Here is a 25450-nt window from a genome sequence, read left to right on the forward strand (position 1 = left end):
CGACTACTGATTTAAAAGTAGCGAACTAGACTCAATCGCAAAGTCTTTCAAATGAACTTTCAACTGCTCGAGCACGAACTCTCGTGCCGGAATATTTATGTGTATAAAATTAGCGATAAAACTTGGTCCACTGGAGCCGCGAGCCGCGTCCAAGTTGTTTTCGAGTAACTTATCTTCCGGTTAACTAAATTACAGTGCGAGCAAATATTTTTGAGAGACTAAATAGAACGAAGAGACACGCTTCGCCGTCGAGAAGCTTCCACGGCCAAATCGAATGAAAAGCAGCCGCGAAACAATAGCGACTTTATCGGGCGTTTAGCGGCGAGACCGAGGTGACTGCTTATCGTTACCTCCCGACGCCGAGCAGCGCGGTGCGAATAACGAGCAAAGGGCAAATGCAGCGGCGCGCCTCATTACGCATTTGCAAGCTCGCGCTCGCAAATACGCGTCGCGCATTGGGCGACAAAGTCCGGAAGTGGGCGCGACGCGAGGTGCCAGCGGAAAAACAAGCGCGACGCCCCTATCCCTCGGCCGCGAGTTTACGGCACAATTTAAAAGGGCCGAGCGCGTAACTTTAACAATGACTCGCGCGCGGAACGTGCGCCGTCGCGCCGCGCTCTAGCCTCTTTTCTCTCTCGCTCGCTTTTCGGCGCGCCACGGCTGCAGCTAACGAACTTCGGGAAACTAATGCTTTTTAATATCGCGCTATTGCCTTCTTCGGAAAGTGCTCGATCCCAGAGTGCAAACAATCCGACTGCTTGTCTGCTGGCTTCCCATTTATTTTCCGTTATTTGTCTGTTTAGTTTTTTTTTTTTTTTTTTTTTTTTTTCAGCCCAGCGATTCACTACGAAAACCAGCTAGTGCAATTTACCTGTGGAACCAGAGTGGACTTTGTGCATTAGCAATATATAACGAAGTGAAACTTTTAGCCATAAACTGTTGAATGTTTGTATGTACATGAGCACGTAATCACCAAAGTTAGCGTGTGGAATTGGTAATCGTATCGCACGGCAAAACGTTTGTGTCTGGTTTGCGTTCGAAGCACACACAGACACACACACACACACACACACACACACACACACACACACACACACACACACACACACACACGCGGCACCAAGTTTTGAGCGACTCGATTACATCGAAACAGCGTATAAAACGGCATGGTTTAATTACCGTTTCACTCCACGCGTTTACCCTCCATCGACTGTTCCTCTGCGCCGGCATAGTCCAAACTCGAATGAGAGAGTACGGTGGTCGCAATAAAATGGCCCTTTAACGCGGCACCAAGCGCTAAAAGTTTCGAAAGCCCGCAGACGATTTGTAAAATGCTCTCCCTCTCGCGCATCAAAAGCCTTCGAACCCGCATTTTCGCGCTTTCTCTCGCTTTCGTTTTTATTGGCTCCGCGCGCCGTGCCTATGCACGTACGAGTGCACTTTAAACGATGCGCTTTTAAATAATACAATAGGACGGAGCGACGAGGCGCTTTTTCAACTGCGTTTTCTTCGCTTGTTTACCCTTTCGATTTCTCGTCGACGCGATAATGCCGATACCGTTTCATTCCATTTGCAAATTGCTCGTCGACGTCGACTGTTGGTTTTAATAACGTTAACTGCGACAATATAAACCGAGAGTGCACTCGGTCAATAACGCATATCGAGTAATATCGCGTGTCGCATCGGCATCGCGGTGTTGTGTAACCCACTGGCTACATACCACGATGCATGGATTTCTCTCCCTCTCTCTCTTTTCAGCACGCGTACGCTCGCTCGCTCGCGCGCATTTCAATATCGCCGTATTATAATGCGCTGGACGTTAAACGAAGGAGACGTCCAATAACGCGGTGAAATGAGTCTGCCGATGCCCCGAAGCACGAAATTGCGCTGCGGAGAAGGAGGCGCCTTGGACGAACGGCGATTCCGACCGTCTTGACCCTGCGACTGCGCGCCGGCAGGGCGTTAAGAGCGCTCCCATCGGCCACGGCTATCTTTCGCGAGGGGAGCAGCGGCGCGCTAATAGAAAGCACTCGCGGGCAACTGGATGATCCGAGCAGGGAACGTGTGACGCGCCGAGACGCGTTCCTCGCCTCCGTCGGGCTCCAGCGCAAGGATCGGCGCGAGACAATGGGCCGAGGCAAAGGAAGATAGACCTCGATAAGCCGCGCGGGTGGTCCCGCACGCACCTTGTCTTCGAACCGCCCACTCGACGACCTGACCCCGCGAGTCGCGTCAGTTTCACCGAGTCCCACCGAGCCAGATATCTCCTCGTCGACTGCCTCTCGAGCGCGGATGCTCGCGACAACGATGGACGCCACGACGGCACGCATTTATATTCGAAAAGCGAGCAAAGCTGCGGCTTCTATAAGACAAGTCGAACGAGAAAAGGGCAGTGTGCCTCGGGCCGGAGCACGGGGAAAATGATCGTTAGAAAGTCAGTAATGCCAGTGTACCGGTATCGCTCAATGGCACTACGGAATGCAATGGTCCAATATACAAGTGCGCGTGCACACGGCACTCGCTCCAAACAGCTTCAATGTTATCTCTGCGTACAATTATGTAAGAGCAAAGAGAGAGAGAGAGAAGAAGAATACGTTCGCGTGTGGTCCCGTGCGTGCCCGTATAGATTGTTGCTGGACCGAGCAAAGAGAGAAAATAAGTGGTTCCTCCTCGACGGAAAGTCAAGTTTCGGCGGTAGCCGAGCTGTTTGTCTTGCCTCCGTCGCCCCCGTATGCACGAGCGCGCGCCTCAGGTGCGGAATCACGTTCTCATTAATTCTCTTGCCCCTGTCGAGCACACGCATACGCGACCACCAAAACAACCAAATCACCGAGGTAAAGTGTCTCCCGAGATCCGTTGATTCTAGCTCGAGATGAACAAATAAGTGTGGCGTATGCCCGCGGCCGTTTGTCAACGGTGATGGATCGATTGCCCGCCAGTCCTGCCTTTTCCGGCAGGCACGGACCACAAATATTTCTCAGCTTTATTGTGTCGGATGCTACTATGCGAGGAGTCCGTCGTCGATGACTATCGGTTCCCTCGTTCTCTTCCTTAATTTTATAAGCAAATTGAAAAGACATTCGTCAACTTTTTATCGACGATAAATTAGTCTGCTCTGGCGTGGAGCCCGCCAATCTTTTCCTTCGTAACTTCCTAGTCCGCGCCCTTGGCTTTTACGAAAAGGCGTAAAAACTCGCGTGTTTTCGCTGTGCGTACATGTCAACGAAAATTTGCATAGAAACAAAGTGGAATCGGACCCGAAATTCCGCAAAAGTTTTGGCGCTGAGTTCGCACGGACGCCACAGCGGCAAATAAAATGTGCTAGAGGACGCAACAAAAGTTTTATCTCGCAGCCCACAAGGTGCCCGATGCGATGCGCGGCCAGACGTAAGAAATTTACTCGACTTTTTGGCAACTTTAGATTTTGCTGATTTCAGCGAAATTATAAAACACAGGGAAAACTGGAGGCATGCAAACATCTTCATAAATAGCAGCGAGCCGGGAGGAACGAAAAGAAAAAAGAAAAAGAGAAAAAAAAAAAAAAATGCGTGGGCTTGAGTAGTGAGAGAAACCGAGCGATAATTAACAACCGTAATTTAAGAAAGCGCGCCGTTATCATAGCATTTACTGGCAGTGCTCATATCCTGCTCGAGGACCTCTCGACCTTCCACTCGTCCGTTTTCACATAACCGCGCACGCAGCTGTTGGGCCTATGTAATTTCGGTCGATCGGACCGATCATCTCTTCATCTTCCTAACTCGCATGTTTGCACATGCACTCGCTCGCGCGCGTGGAGCGCGCCTGTAATTATAGACTCAGCCGGGCGAAGAATAATCGTTTGCCTACTAAATTAGGGCTGTATCGCGGGCAAACGGTCCGTGCGCGTCGAGTTCGAAAACGGCCAATATGGGAAATGACAAGCCCGTTATTCTCGATGGATCTTGAGCGCGGCGAAGCAATCGATCGTCCTTCGCTGGCTTTTATTTTCCCGGCCGTGCGTTCCCTGCGTAATATTGCCTTTGACATCGCGCTGATTGAGCGCTCAATCACGGAAAGCCGAGCGACACAATGGGCGCGCAGCGGCTCCTCGCGTACCCACACCTGACGTTCTCGTCGAGCCGTCATTACGCGCGCACCGTTCGTTGCTCCGAACTGCGACGTCGTTCGAGCGAAAGTCATACTCGGTCGCTTACTTCTTGTCGCACGCTTATTGGCGCACGATCAACGACGGCGGCTCGTTCTTCGATCTTTGCCGACGCGCCAATGAACAAATCGAGGTCAATCGAGGAGCTCGCACGACACAAGTGGACATCAAGAGGGAGAGAGAGAGAGAGAAATAGCGCTCGAGCACAGCGCGAAGTAATCGCGACTTTCGCCACCTTGTTCCGCGCTTCGCCATCGAGGGGCCCACGCGGGCCCGTGTAACGTAGAAACAGAGATGAAAGGGAACTCTTTCGAGCGCGGCTAACGACGTAATGGCTGCGCCGATGTGGCTTTTGTTAGCCAAAAACGCAGGCAGCAGGCCAACCCGAGAGAGGGAGAGAGAGAGAGAGAACATGCGCCATTGCGTGTTACGAGCTCGCTCGCTTTTGGGAAGAGAGCGTATCATGCTAATGGCTAGCGATGTAGGATTTGGTGTTAACAAGCCTATACGGAAGATTATACCTGCCCGCGGCAACGAAAAAAGTATCGTTATTTATTTTCAATGAATGGACGAGTTGAGGTAATATGATCCTTTGACTCGATTCTTAGTTTTTTCTTTTCAACTGACGTAACGATTGCCGAGTAACGTCATTTCTATTGTATAATAATTTAGTCTTTTGATGCGCGGCAATAATATTGCAAACGCTGCAATAAATCAAAAAGTTTCAAGTACGAGTTTATTGTTCTGCTGAATTTGGCGCTCTCATGGAACGATCATTCGCGATGACGCAAATTTCTCGTGCTTTTGTATTCGGTGCCGATCTAAGCTCCGTAATTAGAAAAATCGTGAGAAATGATTCGATCGGGACGGAACTGAAAGAAGTAGGCTTGTCCCAAGGTGAACGGTTACGTTGAAATTTCGATGGACTTGCTCGCCACGCCAATCAGTTCCACGCCAAACGTGCAATAAACGAGTGAAAAGAATTTGAAATGAAAGAGAAGCTCGCGGACCGGTGAGTTTGCCAAGAAACTCTCCAACAAAAAGTAATTATCCAATAATAGTAAAGACAAATAAAGAAAACAGAGATCGAAGAGAGAAGAGTTCCAGCGAAGAGGAACGTGGCGGGCATAGAAACAGCGGCAAGAGACACCCGTAGAGCGGCGGAGTAAGGCACGGCAGACGTAGACGGCGAAGAAGGTAACGGGAGAGAGGAGAGGCCGAGTGGCATTTGCGCGACGCGTTCCTCGACGTCGCCGACATCGCAACGCTGCAGCAGCAGCCAGACAGACGCGCCAAATAATTAGAGGAAAAGGTAAACGCTCTCTTTAGCGCGCGGCGCTTCCGCGGGTCCCCGAGGCGTCGTTCCTCGCGGACCCGCAGGTGGGAAGGCGATCGCGTCGCTCGCCTCTGTCATCCGCCGATGACTGCCGGCCGATTGCAAATCGAGATCGATCCGAGCGTGCAAATTTGCCTCGTTCGCGGACACTGAAATCGGCCGCGCGTGCGTTTCGAAAAGGCGCGGCTGGCGCGAGAGAGCGAGCGCTTAGCTTGGGAGTCTGTAAATTTACCCGAATGAATAGAGGCTGAAATTCGACTCCGAAAGCCACTTCCCTTTCCTTTCACTGTGAATTACGACGGCTCCGTGCGCTCTCGGCAACGGCGACTGTCCGTATTTTGACGCGCCTCGGCCGAGGCGGATCTCTCGCTTGAAGATCGATCTCCGTCCCGTGCCGCGTTTTATTTTCTCCCTCGCTGTTCGTTCGAGGCCTTTTCTTCCCGACCTTTCCCGACGAAAAGTGCTACTGAAAAGCGCGCCTGGCTAATTAATGGACGGCCCAGTATGCTAATAATCGTGCCCCCGAGTCGCGAGTCGCGAGTCCGATGAAATAAGAGCGCGAGGAGTGCGAGCCGGTCGCGTTTGCGTAACGTAGCGACTCGCGAAAGCACCGGTAATTTGCCGAGCGCGACACGCGGCACAGCAGCAGCAGCAGCATTGATACACTTGCATAAGCTGTAATTAAATTCTCACGTTCAACAAGTCGAGCGCGCAGCGCAGTAGAGCCGTCAGTCGTAGTAGACGAGCAAACATCCAAGCAATTAGAGTGCCCACTCTGCGTAAATATTCTAAAATACACGACGCCCCTCTCCCGACCTGTACACGTAACTCTCCATCTCGCGATGCGCGCACTTAACGCGCGCTTACGCATACACCTGTATCTCCACTTTGCAATCTACTCGCAAGCTGCAGTCAGCTCCGCAAATACCGCGGAGCTCCTCTTTCTCTCTCCCTCTCTCGGAAGGATGATTAATTATTTGGAGCAGCCAGAGCTTTCGAATCGAAGCGCTTCTGTTTCTGTTTTCTATCGGAACCACGCGGAGCAATGCAATTTTACGAAAAGCCCGACTTTCATAAAGCGAATTCCTGGCCGAGACAAATAAAAGAAGATAAAGCTCACGCTCTCTCTCTCTCTCTCTCTCTCTCTCTCTCTCTCTCTCTCTCTCTGTGGCGGGCACTTTAAGCATGAAAAAAGTTAGCGCGCTCGCTCGTTTCTTTTTATCGGCTCCTAATGTCTCTCTCTCTCCGTTTCGGCGAGTGTCGCTGCCTCGGCAGACGCGTGCACCGAATATAGAACAGCAGCAGCTCGCAGCAGAGCGCGGACTTGCGCAGCTCTCGTTTACATAGGCCTCTCTGGCGTAACGGGCGTCGTAATGTAGGTGCGCGCCCATTTAAATGCAGCGCCAGCCCATTAATGCCCCGGCGATTTTGCACGCTCTCCGTCTTTCCTCTTCGCGCTCGTTGTTCGCATTCTCACGCTGGCTCCTCTCGATCTCTTCGTTTACTTTTCGGCTCGCGCTTCTCTTTCTCTCGATTAGGACCCCCCCCCCCCCCCCCTCGTTTTCCCTCCCACTTTCCGGAGCGCTTGCAATTTCTTGGACGTCTGGTTCGATTGAATCGTCGTCGCTAACCTACGTCAATTGCACGCTGTCAATTGACGTTCGCGCGCTCGGATGGAAAACGCTATTTGACTCAATCTCAAAACCATATTTTATCGAATGATCGTACGAGGACACTCCCTCGTGTTATTTTAACATGGCGTATTTCAGAAACAATAAACCGGCCGAGTACGCGAATAACTGTAGGCGCGCGAGACGTCGGACGAAGCGCAGGCGCGTACCTAATAAGTCACTCAATCCAAGGAGAGCGCGCTTCGATTTTTCTCCGTTTCGCCTGTTTCTTGTCGGCCTCTTCGTTAGCGTTTTGTCCGTTTTTCTCGTCGCGCGCCTCGAGAGCCCTCCTCCGTTTTCCATTTCCTTTTCTAGCCGCGACGTCTCCTCTCTTCTCTCTTACTTCTTGCGCGCACAACCACCGCACTCTCGCGCTTCGCGTGCATTTGGATGAGCTGAATGAGCGCGCAGCTCGTCGGGCGCCGGCACTAATTTACGGGGACGCGAAAGACGATTCTCCGAATAAATCCGAAATTAACGAGGCGTCTGCGCCCCGCGCGCGCTGCTTCTGCCGTTGATCGTCCAACGGGATATTTTCTGCCTTCACCTACTTTTCGCAAGCTCGCTCAGCCGAACCTCTCCCAAGCAATTAGCCACTCTATCGATCATTTCGCATTTTATGGCAGGCAGTTCTAAGCCAACTCAGCTCAGTGTGCTCTGCGCCTTCGCGACCTACCTCGCTGACAATTATGCGGAAAGGCAACAGTTTATTACCGCTTGTACTTTGTCTCGACTGACGCACGACACGTCTCGGATGCTTAATTCTATGTTGTGCATCCTTGACGTTCCAGACCAGATATGCGCAAAATTAATGAAAAAACCTTGTTTTACCTTCGACTGCCTCTGTAATTGCGCTATCTTTACTTCTCCTTTTAATTGGCTTTCAATGAAAGAACTACGTACCTGTAACAAAAATAAACGAGCAATGATCAATTATTTTTCTCGTCTTCAAAAGTATTTTAATATTATTTTGAATCGCAACGCTTGTTTCACTTGATCATTCGTGCTGTAGATGAACAATTGATTTGTCGTTTTATTATCACATCATCTAAAAGAGAAAAGCATGCTCGATAGATATGGCCGCGCGTAGATTAAAATGAAAGCCATCGGCGTTACGAAGGCAACCTCGTAAAAATCAGTCCTCGTGATCCCCAAGGCTTTAGAAAAGTCTAAACACGCCTTGAGCCGCGCAGTGCGTAAATCCAGCAGCGTGATCCTGTGCCAAGCCTCGATCGGGCTCTAGGCGTTGATCACGCGCAAAATCAAGCAACTCGTAAAAAATAGGCCGAACGCGAACAGCCGCGAGAGCAGAAAAGGAAGCTCGCGCGCGAAGCCCTCGGCTATCTATATTTAACAATACGCGAGCGCGCCGGGCGGAAAGCGTCGCGGCTGAAAACGAGATAGCGTCGTTGGATTCGCAGACGCGCGATCGAAAACAAATCCGCGAGCAGAACGCGCGAGCGGGTCATAATAGAATCTCAGCCGCGGCCGTAAACCGGCCCGAGCCTTTCTCTCTCTCTCTCTCTCTCTCTCGCTCTCCGCGCCGTAATCGTAAAACTTGCGCGCGCACGAGAGAAGGTTCAAGGGACAAGCAGCGCGAGCAAGTGTGCGCCGCACTGCGAGACAAGACGGAGAACGGAGTCGAGCGAGCCGCCAGCAGATGGAAGGGAGAGGGGATTAAAATTAGATTGCTTCGAGACGATAAACGCATGAAGCATGTGCGATTATACGCCCAAACGATTTATCGGACCCAGTGGCTGCGCTGCGCCTCTTCAATTTTACAGCTCTCGCGCGGCTAATATACATCCGACCGCTTGCTTTCATTGTTCGATGTCGCTCTTTGTTTTCTCCCCAACGGGCGCGAATTGAGAAACACTCGGCGAGAAAAAGTAGCCGTCGATTGGCGCTCGCGAGGACAAAAATGACGACAGTGCAGACTCGTCGTTCCCCCGTTTGCCGAACGGCCCGGCGGTTTTCCTATAGCGCTCGAGCGCCTTGCCGATATCACGGAGAAATTGCACCTGCGGGCTGCACCGCGTCGACGCAGTGCTCTCGTTCCGACTGCCGTGCGCGGGGCAAATATGCAGGAAACGTTTAGCCGAGCCGCCGTGGCTACGCATCTTACATAAACAAGCGCGTTATTCGATAGCCGCGTGGATTATCGGCGATCCGACCAGTCGATTTTACGCTAATTAACGGTCCGCTGATTAGATTCCGTTAAATCTGTCCGCGCGCGTACACGCGTCACGCTCGCAGCTCGCAATGAGTCCCCGTCGGACGAGTCGCGCGGCTCTGCCTTATAAATAAATCCAGCCGAACGCCCAGCCACGCGGTCTGCCACCGCGCCAGAGCCCGCAAGAGAGCGAGAGCTTGCGCGCGCCGATTTTAGCATTGTTCTCTTTCGGGGAGGGCGCGAGCTTCTCGACGAGCGTCGCACTTCCGGTTCTTCCACCGACGCTCAACGACGGCCTTTCGCGCTTTTTCGATCTTTGCGGACAATTTTATCGCTCGAAACTTGGAGCTTACGATGCCGAGGCTCTCAAGTTCGACGCAAGCTATATTGTTGGCCACCCGCGCTGTCTATGCGATCTATCGTTGTGGTGCTTTTGTAAAATAGCGAAGCAGTTAAACCGTCCAAACTATTAGGGAAAACAATGAGAGCTACGAAATTAGCACTTGAACCAAAACAAAATTAACGGAATGTCGGACGAGCTTAGGCAGTTCGGGCAGCTGCCAAGGTTGAAGCGACCGTTGCTCCCGCGTACGTCCATCTCGTCTCAGCATCTAATGCTTAATATAAATACGGTAAATATAAGTCAGCGAGGAACATCCTCGGAAAGCCAAAAGAAAAAATAGCGGAACTCCGTAATCTTCCGGAGAAAACTAAATCATGTCGTCACGCGGCATAGGTGAGGACCGCGGCATTCCAGCGACACATTTTCCACGGGAAAAAAAGAAAACGCACTCGGAGAGATAGAAACTGCACGCGAGAGCAGCGTACAGGAAACGACACGAGCGAGTCGTCGTCCGATGGCGCAGGCGCGCCTTTCGCGAACCGCCTTCTGGCGGCTCTAAAACTTCTCTCTCTCTCGCTCTCTCATCGGCGCGTATACCAGTTCTTGCTCCGCCGTGCCAATCTGCACGCGGAGTAGCCGGTCGCCTCGAGCGAGCGCCAGGAGGGACGCAATCCTGAAATATTTCAATTACACCTGCCTCCAACGCTGATTAGGCATTTTCTTGCCAGCCGAGCATTTAACGCCTTTCGCCGTTCTTCCCCCGCGGACCGCAGGCTTTTGTCGCATAGCTCGCGCGTTTTTCATCGCGAAACGTACGTCATTCCATTTTAACAATCACAATTGTCAACGCAGAAGCTAAAGCGAAACCCACGAGTTATCCACAGCCAAATTCTTTTCATCGATATTTCTATAGGAGCGCCGCATTTGTTGTCATCATAATGCAGCAATCAAGACTGTTCTACGACGTTTCAAATTCAACCGCAACAGACTGGTAGTCGAGACGAATATTTATAAAAGGGGATCAGCGAGAGCAGGTGAAAAATGAACAACCAAGTCGATAAGATCCAGGAAGCACAAAAGTGCATGCTAAAGCGAGGAGAGGAGAGGACTCTGAAAAAATAAATTGGCGTCGATGGCTGACACCGATATCTCGCTGGCAGAGCGAAGGCACAGCATCAGGTCGCCACTTTCGCGGCGAGTTCTCTCTCTCCCTTACTTCGTGCTTCTCTCAAAGCCGTGTAAGGCAGCCTGTCGATTCTCAAGCAGCGTACCTGTCTCGTCCTGCTCTTCGGCTTTTCAACTAATTTATCGAGATCTCCCCGAGATTTTTCTGCTCGAGTTGCTTGCCCTGGCCCGAGGGCTGCTTGCGGCCGCCTTACACGTGCGTACCGAACCTCTTTCGCGCGACCACCGAGATAAGCTTAATGAGAACTAAGTGACGCGGAATATCATCTCTCTTTTTATCCTTGCGAATAAATAATCGAGTCGCGCGATCGTTATCCTAATTGACAATTACGTTTTAACGGCTCTCCGAATTGTTCGGCGCGCGAATTGACCAAATAATTATGACGTTAATTGCCGACTCAGTGTTTTACCAAGCAGCCGATTAAACGCACGTCGCTGCCCGTAGCGTCGATAATCAGTTCATTCTGCAGCAGGTGAAAAAGGAAGCCCGCGTCCGCAAAAATTTAATTACAACCGCTTAACTCGAGGTGGCCTTTTCATCGTCCCGCGCGCCCGACGAAACGCCATCGATCCCAGTGGATCCCAGTGCCGTGGATGAAAAAAAATTAAAAAAAAAAACAAAAAAAAAAACGGTCGCACGCTACGGAAAAGAGCAAAGGTGCGCTGGTTTCGCGCGCGTGCAGCCCGACAAAAAAGTCAGAAGGGGCGTAATAAACGCAGAGGGACAAGCTTTTACAAGTGTAACCGAAGCTGCGCGTCGGCGGCGACCGCAGGAGCGGACTCCTTTTCAGCGGACTTCCTCCGGTCTTTTTTTCCTCGCTCTCCTCGTCTTTCGTCGTCTTTCGTCGTCGTCGTCGTCGTCGTCGTCGTCGTCGTCGCCGCCGTCGTCGCCTTCTTTTTTTTTTTTTCCCTCGCTCTCGCTCGCCTCCCGAAGGCCGCGCGCCCGCTCCTCCTTCTATGTCTCGCGATCCTAACCTTCGGCGCGATTGGACGTGCGCCGCTGTCGGCCGAAAGCTGCCTATCCTGGAAATTGGACTGCGCGCCCGCGGCCGTGGGCGGAATGCGAGAAAAACGAGCAGATCGATTATCGCCTTAGGGGGCGACGGAGCGACGCCCGCGGGATTGTTACTGGCGAGCGAACGCGCTAATGTCCTCCTCGGCGCTTCTATCGCGAATGCGACCACTAAATTTGCCGGTGCACGCACACCTACACTCGTCCGAGTAAACGACTTTGCTCTTTAAATTATCGCAGCCGAAGATCTACGAGGATGCTTCTAGATCATTTTCCTCTTAATCTCAGTGTTTTTTTTTCCCAATTTCTAAGCGCTTACGCTTGGAAATTCTCGCTTCCGATCGTCGCTATTTCAACTGACCGTCCTGCGGAGACAATCTTTGTCGACTTGTCGCGACGTCGGTGTTTCGGTGACGGGGGCAGACGATTGTCTTGCGAATGTAACGTGCTTCGTTAGAATTATTCGTGACAACATTCAGTTGCAATTATTATAAAAATACAATGATCGTCTATTAAAATAAGTCTGGAGTAGTCCACAAAATACGGCACATCTCATTATAAGAAGTCATTATAAACGTGAATTCGGAAGTTTTTTCGTGAGCAAGAAAAAAAATTGACGGACCATCGACCGATGACGTAGGCAAAGCCAACGGAATTGAAGTCTCAGCCGCCATATAACAATGACTACTCGAGAAAAACGGCACCTCTATCCCCGCACTAATTACTGTCTCGCGCAGGCAATATGCTCTCGTGCCGTGCAGCTGGAGAGCAGGGAGAAAAATATCCCTCCTAAATCTCGCTATTTAAACGCTTCGACGTGGCGCCCAGTCTAGCGCGAAGGGCTCGACAGTCAGTCTCGAGTTAACTTGTCCCCCCCCCCCCCCCCCCCCCCCGTTAAAGTTAAAGGCCGCGAGAACGGCCTCGTTAGCCGTAAGAAACGCGGCCCGATAAAGCAGAATCGCCAGGACGAGGTGTCGTGTATACTCGCTTTCTCGGAGGAGGCTTCGCTATCTGCGGCCGACACAACTTCGTCGTAGGCCGCCGGAACTTGCCTTCACATCGGAAGAAGAAGAAGTAAAGCGGGAATTTTCGCTGCAAGTGAGAGCACTCGGGAAAGTTGATTGTAACCGAGAGAGAGAGAGAGTACCAACTCCGGTTCCAAGCCTCTTAAGTGATCGGACTCCACTGTTTCGATATGACAGTGCTTCATTGACATCTTTATCAGCCAAGCAGGTGATGCCTTCTGGGTTATTATTATTAGATAACTGATAGATAACTGACGTTTAAAATTTTGACATTTCATAATCTTGCGATTTGTTTATTGATTAAAATGACTAAAACGAGCGTCGTTGTCTTCCGTAGCACAAACGATCATCATTATTTGCAGATAAAAAATGAATTATCCACAGGACAAATACAACCGAATATTTGCCATTCATCTCAATATTTAGCGTAGTACAATGTATACCTTTCGCATCAAATCCACGTAATAATGTATACGAAAAATATGAGCAACTGTCCACACCCATCTCACAATGGACAAAGCCACGTCAAACAAACGCTCGCATACGCAAACATTGTAAAAAAAAAGAGCGCGCGGCAAGAATTTACCGAGCGCGAGGGCCAAGTGAATGAGGAAGCCAGTTGTTAGCAGGGAGAAAAATTGCGAGAGGAAAAAAGCGAATAAACGTGGAGAAGAGCAGTTGTGCTCTGCCGCCGCGCCGCCGCGCCGCCGCGCCGCCGCGCCGCCGCGCCGCCGCGCCGCCGTGCCGCCTGCTTAAAAAAGAAGAGCGACTGGTCGACGAGCAGTCGAGTGCTTCCTTTTCTTTTTCTCCCCAAGGTGGTTTTCCAGCGGCGCACTTTCGCGGAGTGACGTTTGCTTAATTCCTAGTCCGAATCTGCGCGAGCGCGAAAGTCAGCAGGCTTTCGGTGCCAAAGTTCTCATCGATATTCCACGTTTTGCGAGCGGCCAGTTCAAAGCTCTCATCGCGACGTTATACCTCGGCTTGCGCGAAAGTAACGAACGAGAGGAGATTCGTTTTGGCTGTTCGAGAATATTAAATTTCGCGTTTGATCATTCAGCAAGCTAGTCAATTATTCGAGTAGCCAATTAAGTATGAAATGCACATTTTGAGCGTATAGTTTAATCTGGTTTGAGAGTGAGCGAATGCACTTTATTTTAAACCATTATATTGAATATTTTAATAGGTGCACTTCATTCATCGATGAAATTATTCAAATGGGACGACCCTAGAGTGCAAGACGATGAAAAGTGTTTACCGATTGAGCATGAAAGTTTTCAAATGGGACACAAACAGATGACTATAGATTTCAAAAAATTAAGTGACTCTCGAGAGGCTTTATCGGTGAAACTTACCGACAATAAAAGTAGAACTTTCACAAAGTTGACGCGACGACAAGGAAGATCGAAGAGGGAGAGAGTGAGGGTGGGGGGGGGGGGGGGGGGGGGGGAAGAAATTTATCTCATCAGGCGTAGGATCGCGTTTTTCCGGTATCTCAAGCGCGAGGCAAGTACATCCAATTTAAAATGTAAATTCTCCTCGTGGAACACACGGCGTGCTCGCTCTCACTCGCGTCGAGGAGGGAAATGGCCGGGAAATTAAAGCGTAATTTAATTCATACAGGCCGCCCCCGCGTAGCCGCTCGTACTTTTGCGGAACGCAACCGCCAAGGTCAATTATTTTCCGCCGTGTACCTGCAGACGCGGACGCAGGAAAATAGGAGTCGATCGCGCCGCACGCCGTCGAGCGATGGCGCGCGTTTTGTCCTAGCGTTGAATTTTAGATTTCAGCCAGTCGTCGTCGGCGCGACGGCGCAGCGTGCGGCGCGCCTCGCTTTCAATTAAAACAAATTAGCGGCCATGCGCAGCCATTGTACATTGCTTCTGTTGCGCGTGCTGCACGAGCGTCCGCTCGGCCGGAACGTAATGTTTCAAGTAGACTTCGGTTTGCCGGCGGCGCTTGGGCGGCCCGAAATGACATCGAGCCCCCGTGTGGCCTTTTGCCGCGAGCGGACGGGCCACCTCGTCGACGGACGTGCGTTTCATCCCCTTTGGCGTCCGCGTAGGATTCTCGACTCTCGCGCGACGTCCGACTACTTGCGCCACCAGCCCGACGCGAGAAACGGCAATGTCGGCAATTTAGGCAAACATCGATGAAACCGAGACCGCAAATGCGAACAGGCCTCGACTACGAGCGCGCCGCCGACATTGTCGCTCGTCTCCGACTGCGCCCGAGGCAACGAGCCACACCATTGCCGCAAGCTTACCTTTCCTCGGCTGACTTTGGGGAAAAAAAAAATACAGCGCGCGCGCCCCGCGATTCATCGAAGAAAAGAGAAAGCCAAGCTCGCGTGCGGCGTATCACCATAGCGACCGCTTAATTGGAGAAGCAAGCAAGGCGCGCAAAGAGAGAAAGAGAGAGTAGCAGCACTCGAGCGAGAGCACGAGCCAAAAGACTCGCACTCGAGGCCCCGCAAATTCGCAAAAGTGAGAACGTAATCGAGGGATTACGACTCGCGAGTGGCGCGGGGGTGCCGCTCGTACACGTCTGCCGTCGCGCGACGGGCTTAATGAATTTCTCGGCGCTGCGCGCGCGGCTTACGGCTTGCCGCGATTGCCGCGATTGGCCGCTCTCGTCCATCGGGATAATCGTCGCCGCGGAGACGCAACGCGCGCTAATTCAATTGGCAGGCGAACTGCCGGAGCGAGTGCGCAAGGTCGCGGATAAGAGACGAGGACCGGGAGACCGGGTAGAGACGCTCGAAAGTGCGTCGTCTCGCTCTCGCTCTTGACGTACCGCGGATGAGGCACGAGGCTCGCCGCTCGACAATGGTTCCCACGCCGGACGTCGGCCGTGGCGCGTGTAGCCGATAGCGCCTGCCAGCGCCGCGCGAAATCCGATATTCTCGCGTAATTCTGACGGTAACGAGCCTGATTGAACGTTGATCAAGCCGTAAGACGTCGTTTCATTGAATTAAGCGCGCCTCGCTGTGCAATAAGTCGGCGCGTCGAACGGCAAAAGTCGAGCGCGGGTATGCGTCCCGTTGGACGGAGTTGCCACTTGCCGCAGAGCGCTAATTGAGAGATGAAAGTCGCGAGCGGACTACGACGTTTATCGGCGTGGCGTCGCGCGCGTATTATCCTACGCGCAGCATTCGAGTGAAATCGAACCGGAGCGAGTCGAGGCGGTCCTTATCGGCGCGAGCGCGCGCACAATGCCAGCTGACATCCCGCACATCCGCTCTCCGATGGCTTATTTTTCAATGGAAATGAGCGAAGAGCGGCGAGGAAAGAAGCCGAGGCAATCTCCGAAACGCCGCAGAGAGGCGCATCGATTATTCGGGATAGAGGCAAACTTTGCGCCTGCCGCGGAGAAGCAGCGAGAGAGAAACAACGTTGATGCAATCAGCGGAGTGCGCGGGCGTGATAAGACGCCTGTCGCCGTCGCCGCCGCCGCCACCGCCGCCGCCGCCGCCGCGCCTCCGCTAATTTTTAATGGAGAAACTTTGGACAAGCCGTGTACATCGATCGCGCATCTGGAATGCAGCGACACATCGAGAAAAATCAAAGCTCCCGGCCTCGCAGACCGATAGCGCTCAGTGGGGCAGGTGTCGCCAACATCGAATATCAATTAGCCACTGACTACAGTCCTTTCCCCTGCGCACCGCCTCTATTTTGCATAATGCCTGTTCCCGAGTTTATTGCCAACGCGATGTGCTAGTGCGTCAAAACTACCTCGCAGCTGATTGGATTTTCATCTCACCAGTGAGTTGCGCGTTTCTTTTCAACAGTTTTCCTTTAAGCAACCGAGATCTTTTATTCTGCCTCGTTAATATCCTTACTTCAATGAGCTTGGATGAGCGGTAAATCGAGCAACAAGGGCGTCTACGATGAAAACAGCAATACGTTAAGAATGTTGGTATCCGCGGGGAACGGCAAAAAAAAAGTGACAGCCGTTCGCGTATCTGCCGATGAAAAACGAAGAAGCGCACAGCGTGATATCAGATGCAGTACATTCAGCCTGTGTATAAGCCTCGAATTCGCCTCGTTCCGAGGATATAGCTCTTTCATGTAGGCACTTGTCGAGGGATCACGCGCGATTGGCTTCTCGCTCGCCCTTCCTCTCTCTCTCTCTCTCTCTCTCTCTCTGCTGCGTCCGTCTCTTGACGGGCCGATGCAAATGAATCGCGCGCGCCGCCACCGCCGCCACCGAGCAGAGCAGCGCGAGATTGTTGATTATGCAAACGAGCGACGCCTTTCGTCCATCATAATCGCGCGCACATAGCACTGATCGATATGAGATTGATGTCATACTTCGCTGCGACGCTCTGCCCGGATATTGATCGTTTTCCCCGACCAATTTTCCCATTAACGCGCGCTCCAGTGTTATCTAATCTGCATCCTTTCCGTGGTGCAGCTGCAATTCATATAGCTGCGGATAAAGATCGCTGTGCCCGCTGAATCTGCCGTCGCCGACACTCGGCAGGGCGAACGCGCTGTAAATCAATGTCGAAATAGGCTGTCGACGCTCGGTCGACCTGCGTTTCCGCGTATACGCAAACAATTGCGCGCGGAAAAAATGTGAAATTCCTTGGACGTTCGCGCGGGACAATGCCAATAAGCATCGGCGCGCCACTGGAGCGAAGCGGAGAGCCGGAGCTCGGCCGCTCGCGGGCGAAACAAATAACGCGCGCGAACGTTCATCAAGGCGAAAGGCTTCGCGGGGCGCAAATCTCATCGACGACGCGGAAGCCCCACCGCGGACGCAAAGCGAGTCGCGGGCGTTAATCCGCGCGTTCGCGAACCGCTCCCGGCCTCTGTTGCGGGCCTCTTTCGGCTCGTCGCCGCGTGTTTCGCTTCGCGGCGAAATTGGCTTTGTCGACGACGAGGATTGCTCCTCCCGCCGCGCCGCGTCAATTTCCGAGCGACGCGCGCGCTGCCTGGCCTCCTGCTCGCGACGCGTTCGGCCAAAGAGGATGCGAACGAGCGCGGACCGCCGGCCGAAAATCACGACTACCATAAAGCTCGAAAGGAAGCATTCGAACGAACAACGATGATCCTTGTACACGTTTGAAGAACGTAATTCGAGTCGTAAATCGTCGGATATATTGATCTTTATTATCGCGCGAGCTGTAAAAAAATGCTTATAAATCGTTTACTTAGACAAGCACGCTCGACTTATGAAAGGCTAATGTGACGGTTTTATCGCGGACAGCAGCTTTCACAGATTAAAATTAAAGACGGCCGAGGTTCGCCAGTGTAAATCAGTTGCGTGACGCGGCAGGAAGTATAAATATTTAAGGAATTACATTTTTAATGCCTATCAAGTCGAGCATCGGACGTGAATCACCGGCACTGATAGGAGGTGCCCGATCACTCGAACGTCAATGAAATGGGCTTGGTGGACACTTTAACTGGGCGAAAATCAACGAGTCGCTGTCACGCGGCACAGTTTCAGTCTGACTCTCGAATATGTTTCACACTGATAGCTGCGAACCTGCCGATGACAGAGGCTCGAGTGTTTCTGTAAGATTCGTGAATGGAAACTGGACCGACGTTCGAAGTTGGTTAAAAAGAAGAAGCGGCGGCGCTCGAGCGCTCGAGCGCTCGAGCAATAGGAATGCCCGCATCGCAGGCAAGCCCAGCGGCAGCTCGTTCCTTAATTGCATAATCAGCGATAATGAGGATTTATACGTCTCCTATCTGGCGCGCGGCAGATAAGAAACGATCGTGAAAAATTATTCAAACTCCCCCTTCTCTGCCATTCTCTCGTCGTTCCATTGTGTACAGATGCGCCGGCTGCCCTCGAGGAGAGAAACAAGGTAGCCGGAGCGCGGCGCATTTGCATCTTTAAAATCCCGCGGCGAGAACGGTTATAGCTCTCTTGCCCAGCCTCTCTCCGCGCGTCTGCCGATGGATACCGAGCGCTCGATAGCACGCGAGGTGTTGGCAAATTAAAAGACGATTGTTTTCGAGAGAGAAGCGAGTGGACTTTTATTTTCGGCGGCGCGTCGGACGGATCGTTAATTACGAATCTATCAAGACATTTCTTTTATCTCGCTCATATTGGCTTCTATTCATAGATCTCTCTCCGACGTCATTGTGTCTGGCCTCCTCTCTCCCGAATTTTATTTATAGCCTCTGATTGCGGCGCCGCCGATCGCACTACTCAATATTGCAAGTTCTCGTTAATCATCCGTCGCTCTGAATTCTCGAATCCGCCCTCGCGGCGTCGTGGCAAATACTTGTGGCGCGAAAGAAGCCCCGTAGGCTCGTTTGCCCCTGTTGTTTTTCGCTTTGCGCGCGTGCCTTCGATACGGACTAATGTCTCTTTATAGCAATTTTCGTCGTGTACAAATGCGATTTATGCCCTCCAGCCTTTTATACGCAGGCGTACGTACGTGGCTCCGCTCTCGCTCTGCATTTGCAAGCGCATAAAGGAGCGAAACCTCGGAAAAGGACGATGCGAGCGCGAGAGGCAGGCAACGTGAAAAAGAAATGAACAACAGCCAACGAGAGGGAGAGAGAGAAAGGTGTAGAGAAAGGAAACGAGACGGGAATAGACTCAGCACGGAGAGAGAGAGAGAGAGAGAGAGAGACGGAAAAACATCTCTTGCTGTCCTTTTTGGCTGCAAAAGGTGAATTTGGCCGTGCTTCTGCATAAATTTCGCATAATTATATAGCTAGCGCGTCATATCGTTGCGTGTCACGGACTCTCTTTATGCAAAATACTCACGACCGATATGATGATTATCAATTACATAAATCAACTTTGAAAATCGGCCGTCGCTTCGTTTTCTTTTTACCTTGGTGATTCACGAATTGACCTGCGTCTCGAGTTTCGCTGCGAATCGAACGCAGTGCGCGAGAACAATGACACAATCTCCTCGGAATAACTTTGCAACACGCACACCAAAAACTTGTATGCTCGCAAGATGAAATCTGCATAATTGCATATAATTTTGTACGTCGAAATATCGCGCACACGCGAGAACGAATGTTGTCCTGCGAGGGCAAATTAAGTAGTGGGCAACTAATTGGAATTTACACAGTACAAGTCGTCCGTGCGTTATAAGTATAATGATTTATCGTGAAATTGATTAGGACTGACGTTGTACAAAATGTCGAACGATTAAAACGGCACGGTTTACCACTGCTGGTCAAATTGGTAATTAAACTTAATAATACGTTGCTCTAGAGCCTGTAGACACTTGCGCGTAAATTATTGCAAAGCTATATGAAATGCGACTCTGAATTTTATGATTGCAATTTATGCCCGTCGTCGATTCGATACAAGCTTTCGTGTTTATACAGCCTAATAATAAAAACGTGACAAATTCAATTTCATCGAGCTTGTCTCGTCGAGCGCGAACGCACAAATATTTGCGAAGAAACTGTAAACAAAATATAAAAGTAAGTCACTGCACAGGCCGCCGAACGCGCGAAACGGTAAAACGGCATGAAGATATTAAACGATAGCCTGCAAATAAATCACGAGCGAGCCAATAAATAAAAAAAAAAACAAAGCGGGAAGGAAGGAGACGAAGAAGGCGGCAGGAGGGAAGGCGCAAGACGCGAGAAGAAGGCGGCGGGAGAGAATGTGCAAAACTCGAGAGGAAGGCCGTGCGCGCGGCTGCGCCGCAATGTACGAGTGTCGCTCGCGTATAACTCATTGAGCTAAACGAGCGCGCTCGAATCTTTTTTTCACGAGGCGTTTTTCGCGCGGGCCGCGTACATTTTCATCTTTGCCCTCCCGCGACTCAATGAATTTATCGAGCGGGGCGAATAATTTCTCTCCTTTTTCGTTTGTTCTCGTTTGCGCCGGTTGTACGGATTCGCAAGCCGGAGCGGCTCGCGGGCAGAGCTTCCAAAATCGTACGCGAGATTGGCGCGTTGGCGGACCAAATGTGCAGCGTGAATTCACATCGGCATCGAAGATAAGGCGCCGCGATTTGTTTGCCAAAGAAAGCCACGGGCGCAGCGCGGCGAGAAAAAACGTGTAGACGTTACATCAAGCGCGTCAAAAAACCACTTGTTCCTCCGAAACTCCTCGTTAATTCACTCCTCGGCGCAGCGAGCTGAAAAAGCGCGGTGTGCGTCGTCGTCGTCGTTGTCCGCCAGCCCAGCCATTAATTAAAAATCCAGCTCTCTCTCTCTCTCTCTCTCTCTTACTTTCTGCGCTCCAAGCGTGAAATAACGTTTCCTCCCTTCGCGTCCTGCGCTCGCGCACGAGACACGCAAGAGCAAAGCAAGCGTGCGTCGAATAGAGAGAGTGAGAGAGAGAGAGAGAGAGAGAGAGAGAGAGAGAGAGAGAGAGAGAGAGAGAGAAGGCTGTTCGATTCGAAATGATTTTAGAGGGTGGTTTTAACCCCTCGGCCTCTTCCTGATTATTTCGGCGAGGATGTTTCCCCCCTGGATTCCTATCTCCGCGACTGCTGCGCGCGGGGGGAGAACGCGCTTCATCAGTCTTTATGCGCGCGAGGCGCTCTCGCGTTATTCCTCGCGCCCGCGTGGCTTCATTGTCCGCGCGAGAAAATGTCAATTTGCGAAATTGAAAATGCACGGCGGTGTATCGGTCGGCCGCGGATCAGACGTCGTCGATTCGTCGTGTCGTCGCCACTCGTTGCGCGCGTATACGTTTGACTTAACGATCTTTTCCGTGAAATGAGATTTTCTACTCTGCGGAAAAACGCGATTACTCCGGAAAGTTTTACGCTGATCGATTTGTCGAGAAAACATTGGAGAGAGCCAAGTCGAACGAAAACATTGATTCGCTTTATACGAAATGAAAACGATCCATTATGGAGTCCGTCGACTGAGATTTACTGATTATTTGTGCAAATATACGTTTGAAAAATGGCCGGGAACGGATCCGATCGCAAAAGAATTTAATGCCGATGGCATTCCCGAATCGAAAAGTGACTCTGTACGCATGAAATTCCATCCAAGTTTCGATTCGAATTTCAGAGCTCTCGTGCATTCTTCAGAAAAGCGCTGAACCAATGACTCGAGCAGGCGCACGCGAAAAGCGGGCCGGGAAAAGGATAGCCGGCGAACAAACCTTTGCACTCGTTGGCGTCCTTGGCGGTGGCGCGCGCCCAGGGCCGATCGAAGTAGAACGACTTGCACTTCTCGCAGTCGCGGCCGGCGGTGTTGTGCCGGCACTCGCAGCCGAGCTGGCCGTCCTTGTCGGGGCTGCACTTGGCCGCGTGGCCGTTGCACTTGCAGCGGCCGCCCACGGCCAGGTCGGACACGGCGTAGTGGTGCGCCGAGCTGACGGCGACAGAGGTGGCGGCGGCGGCGGCGGCGACGGCGGCGGGGGCCGCGTCGGGCCTGGGCCCGACGGTGGTGGAGGCCGCGGGCGCGAAGCCCATCTCGCGCAGCTCGAGGGCGTCGTTGCTCTGCAGCTGCTGGGGCGCGAGCACCTGGTGCACCGAGGGGCCGCCGGTGGCCAGCGGCTCGCCGAACAGGCTGTTGGCCCGCTGGCCCTTGAGCTTGAGCTCGACGCGCTCGCGGCGGGCCAGCTCGTCGGGGCCGAGCGGCTCCTCGGGCGGGTCGCGCGCGGCTGCTGCCGCAGCCGCCGCAGCCGCCGCCTCGACCTTGGCGCCGAGCTGCGGCATGTGCAGCCGGTTGAAGACCACGCGGATGTCGGTGGCGGTCACCCAGTCCTGCAGCACGGGCGAGTAGTCGAAGTCCACGGCGGAGGGCCGGTCCTCGAGGGTGCTGAAGGCGATGCGGCCGACGGGCCCGAGGCCGTCGCCGCCGGTGTAGCGGTGGCTGTCGGTGCAGCGCGCCTCCTGCTCGTTTTGCTTGGTGATGGTCGCGCGGTTCGGTCGGCCGTAGACCTTGCGGCAGAGCGACGAGTAGAACTGGAAGGGCTGCCAGGTCTTGCCGTAGTCGGTCGACTTGTAGATGGCGATGGAGTCGGGCTTGGCGGCCCCCGGGCAGAACTGCAGGCTGACGTAGGTCAGCTCGTACTTTTTGCCCAGCGACAGGCTGAGCGTGACGTTGTCGGGCGGGGCGCCGGGGCCCTGCGGCGAGACCAGCGGCTCGCTGCGCCAGCAGGTCACGTTGTTCGGGTTGTTCAGGTCGGTCAGGTGCGAGGCGGGGAAGCGGCGCCGCGGCACGCTGTCGTCGCACACGTGGCACTTGGCGTCGCCGGCCGGGCTGCCGTCCTGCTCGCAGTAGCGCGTCGGGCCGCCGAGGCCGCAGGTGGAGGAGGCCAGCACCGGGCGCTCGAAGGCCGCGTTCACGAAGTCGGGCATGCAGCGCCGCGGCCGGTCCTCGTCGTAGCACGGGTCGGCCGACGCCGGCTGCGCGGCGAACATCTTGGCGTAGACGTCGCCGCCGGCGCGCGCCCGCGCGGCCAGGCCGCACGCCGCGGCCAGGCACAGGTACCACCGCCACGCGAGCATCGTCGCGCGGCCCGTCGTCGGGCTCCTCGCTGCGCGCGCTGCGCCGCCTGCTCTGCGCCGCCGCCGCCGCCGCCGCCGCCGCCGCTGCTGCTGCTGCTGCTGCTGCTGCTGCTGCTGCTGCTGCTGCTGCTGTGGCTGCTGTGGCTGCCGCCGCTCAGTGCTCGGGCCTCATCGCGGTGTTAGCTAGTTCGCTCGACTCGTGGTCGCGCGCACCGCGTGCTTCACATGGGGGGGGGAGGGCGAGCGCCCGGGAGCGCCGCGCACACCGACGGGCTGCTGCTCGGCTCTCGCGCGCCAGGCGAATCGGGGAGCAGACGACCGGCGCGAATGCGGGGAGACGTGCAGGCAACGTAGACTCGCGCGCCCGGCAACTTTGGCGGCTAGCCGCTGACTGGTCTCGGTCTCGCGCGGCGCGCGCTCGGCTCCGTGGGAGAGACTGGCCGTCGCGAGCGTAGCAGCGCCACTGGCGGCCGAGCCGGGCTGTAGCGCGCCGCCGGCTGCAGCCTCCCTCGAGAGGCTGCTCGCGCGATCGCACCCCGGCTCTCTCTCTCTCTCTCTCTCTCTCTCTCGCTCGCTCTCGTCGGGGCAAACCTGTTTCCTCTTCCGCGCCCTCCCGTCCCGAATCATCCTTCCGAATCGACATTTGTCGCGTTTCTCCGCGCTCGCTGCGGGAAATCGCCGTCTCTCCCTTTCCGAATGGCTTTTATCGCTCTCGGCTACCTCCGCCGATTCGTGCCCGCGCAAAGACTGCGACTTTCGACTGGCACTGCGCAAGGTGTGCTCGGCATTTGTCGTTCGAGAATGGGCGCGAGATTGGCCGTTGCCTCAGTTTTGCGATTGGGCTGCGTGGCAGTTCGATATCGACGTTCGTCCTTTCGGACTCGGTGGAACAGGAAAGCAAGTGAAATCTTACGTTTCGGTTGTTCCAGTCGCTCTAATCGCGTGCGTCAAGCTGTGAATTCGGAAAGTCTGCAATTTGGCGAGTTGCGCGCTCGAGCGAATGGATTCCGCGCGGCAACCGCGAAAATCACCTCGCTATCGATCATTTTCCCGGGCGTCGATCTTCCGTAACCGGCGATCGCTCACCGTCCCAACCGAAAGAATCTCTCGTGCTGACAATCGATCGCGTCGACGGATAGAAAGAAGGCGCGCCGAGGCGGCGTCCGCGTGACGCAAGATGGGATTGGAAAGAGAAGAGAATCAACGATCGGGGCTCATTGACGAGCTTGTCAAAACAGAGCAGGCAGGAGCCGCGAGAAGCAAACGAGAGACGCGGACGGATGGAGAGATTGGCGGCGAAGGGGAGGCAGGGGAGAGCGGCAGAGCGAGATACGATGAGTAAAGTAAACGTTAACGCTTCGAACGAGAGAGCCGTCCAGCTGGTCGACTGTTCTCGCCTAAGCACACCTACTGATTACATGAATTATCCCCGTTCGAGGCTCTCCAACTGAGCAGCTCCGTTTGATGAATTTCACGCGGGACGTTATCTTGAAAATTGAAGCAGACGATGGCGATCGCGTTGCTCCCTTTGAAGTGCCTGAAACAGTGGAAATACCAGGCAGCTTTCAACAATTATCGATTTAGCGCTAACAGTGCCTTCGTCGACTTCTCGGAAAAACATCGTTTTCTCGAACGATCCTACCCGCTGGAGGAAGGCCCGAGCTCAAACCAACGCTGTATAATTATTCGGCCGAGTTTTTACTCCCTTTGCGCACAAATTTTCCGTCCTTCGTCGCGTGTTTTTGTTCCTCTGGGCGCTCGGCGCAAGAGGATGCGAGTCCTCCGTACAAGTCCATTCGCGCGCCGCAACGAATGCCGAGCCTCGAAATGCGGAGCGAGGAAAAACGGAGCTGCGGGACGTTGAGCTTAAGAGGTCTTAATTGACCGGAGTGGGGTGCGAGAGAAAAAAGGACTCCGTTGAATCAGGGACGCTACGTTTCGCGCGCCCTGGCACTTTTATCATCGTCCTGCCTGCTTTGCCTCTCGCGCTGCCTATTTCCTTTTCTGGCTTTCATTGAGACGCATTGAGCGCGATTTAGCGGCCAAGCTCGCCCAACTTTATGCATTTTCCACGCAGTCAGTTCCCAGCTTCTAGAGGATGCTACGAAAAATATCGTTGATAGCGAATTTTCAAAACAATACACTTGCCAT

The 25450-nt window shown here is 53.3% G+C and overlaps 1 protein-coding gene across 1 annotated transcript in view; it reads right to left on the reverse strand.

Annotated features, from left to right (window-relative positions):
• Positions 1-23711, reverse strand: part of LOC131666671 (netrin-1-like) — a 116780-nt gene extending 93069 nt beyond the window's left edge. Inside the window, exon 1 of the mRNA XM_058939504.1 lies at positions 21946-23711. Coding sequence (XP_058795487.1) covers positions 21946-23299 — 1354 coding nt within the window. The 5' untranslated portion in view covers positions 23300-23711. The remainder of the gene's footprint in view (positions 1-21945) is intronic.
• Positions 23712-25450: the final 1739 nt, after the last annotated feature.

The sequence above is a fragment of the Phymastichus coffea genome, unplaced genomic scaffold, assembly GCF_024137745.1.
Source record: "Phymastichus coffea isolate CEN01 unplaced genomic scaffold, Cenicafe_Pcof_1.1 PCOF00060, whole genome shotgun sequence".
In the NCBI taxonomy this organism is placed as follows: domain Eukaryota; kingdom Metazoa; phylum Arthropoda; class Insecta; order Hymenoptera; family Eulophidae; genus Phymastichus; species Phymastichus coffea.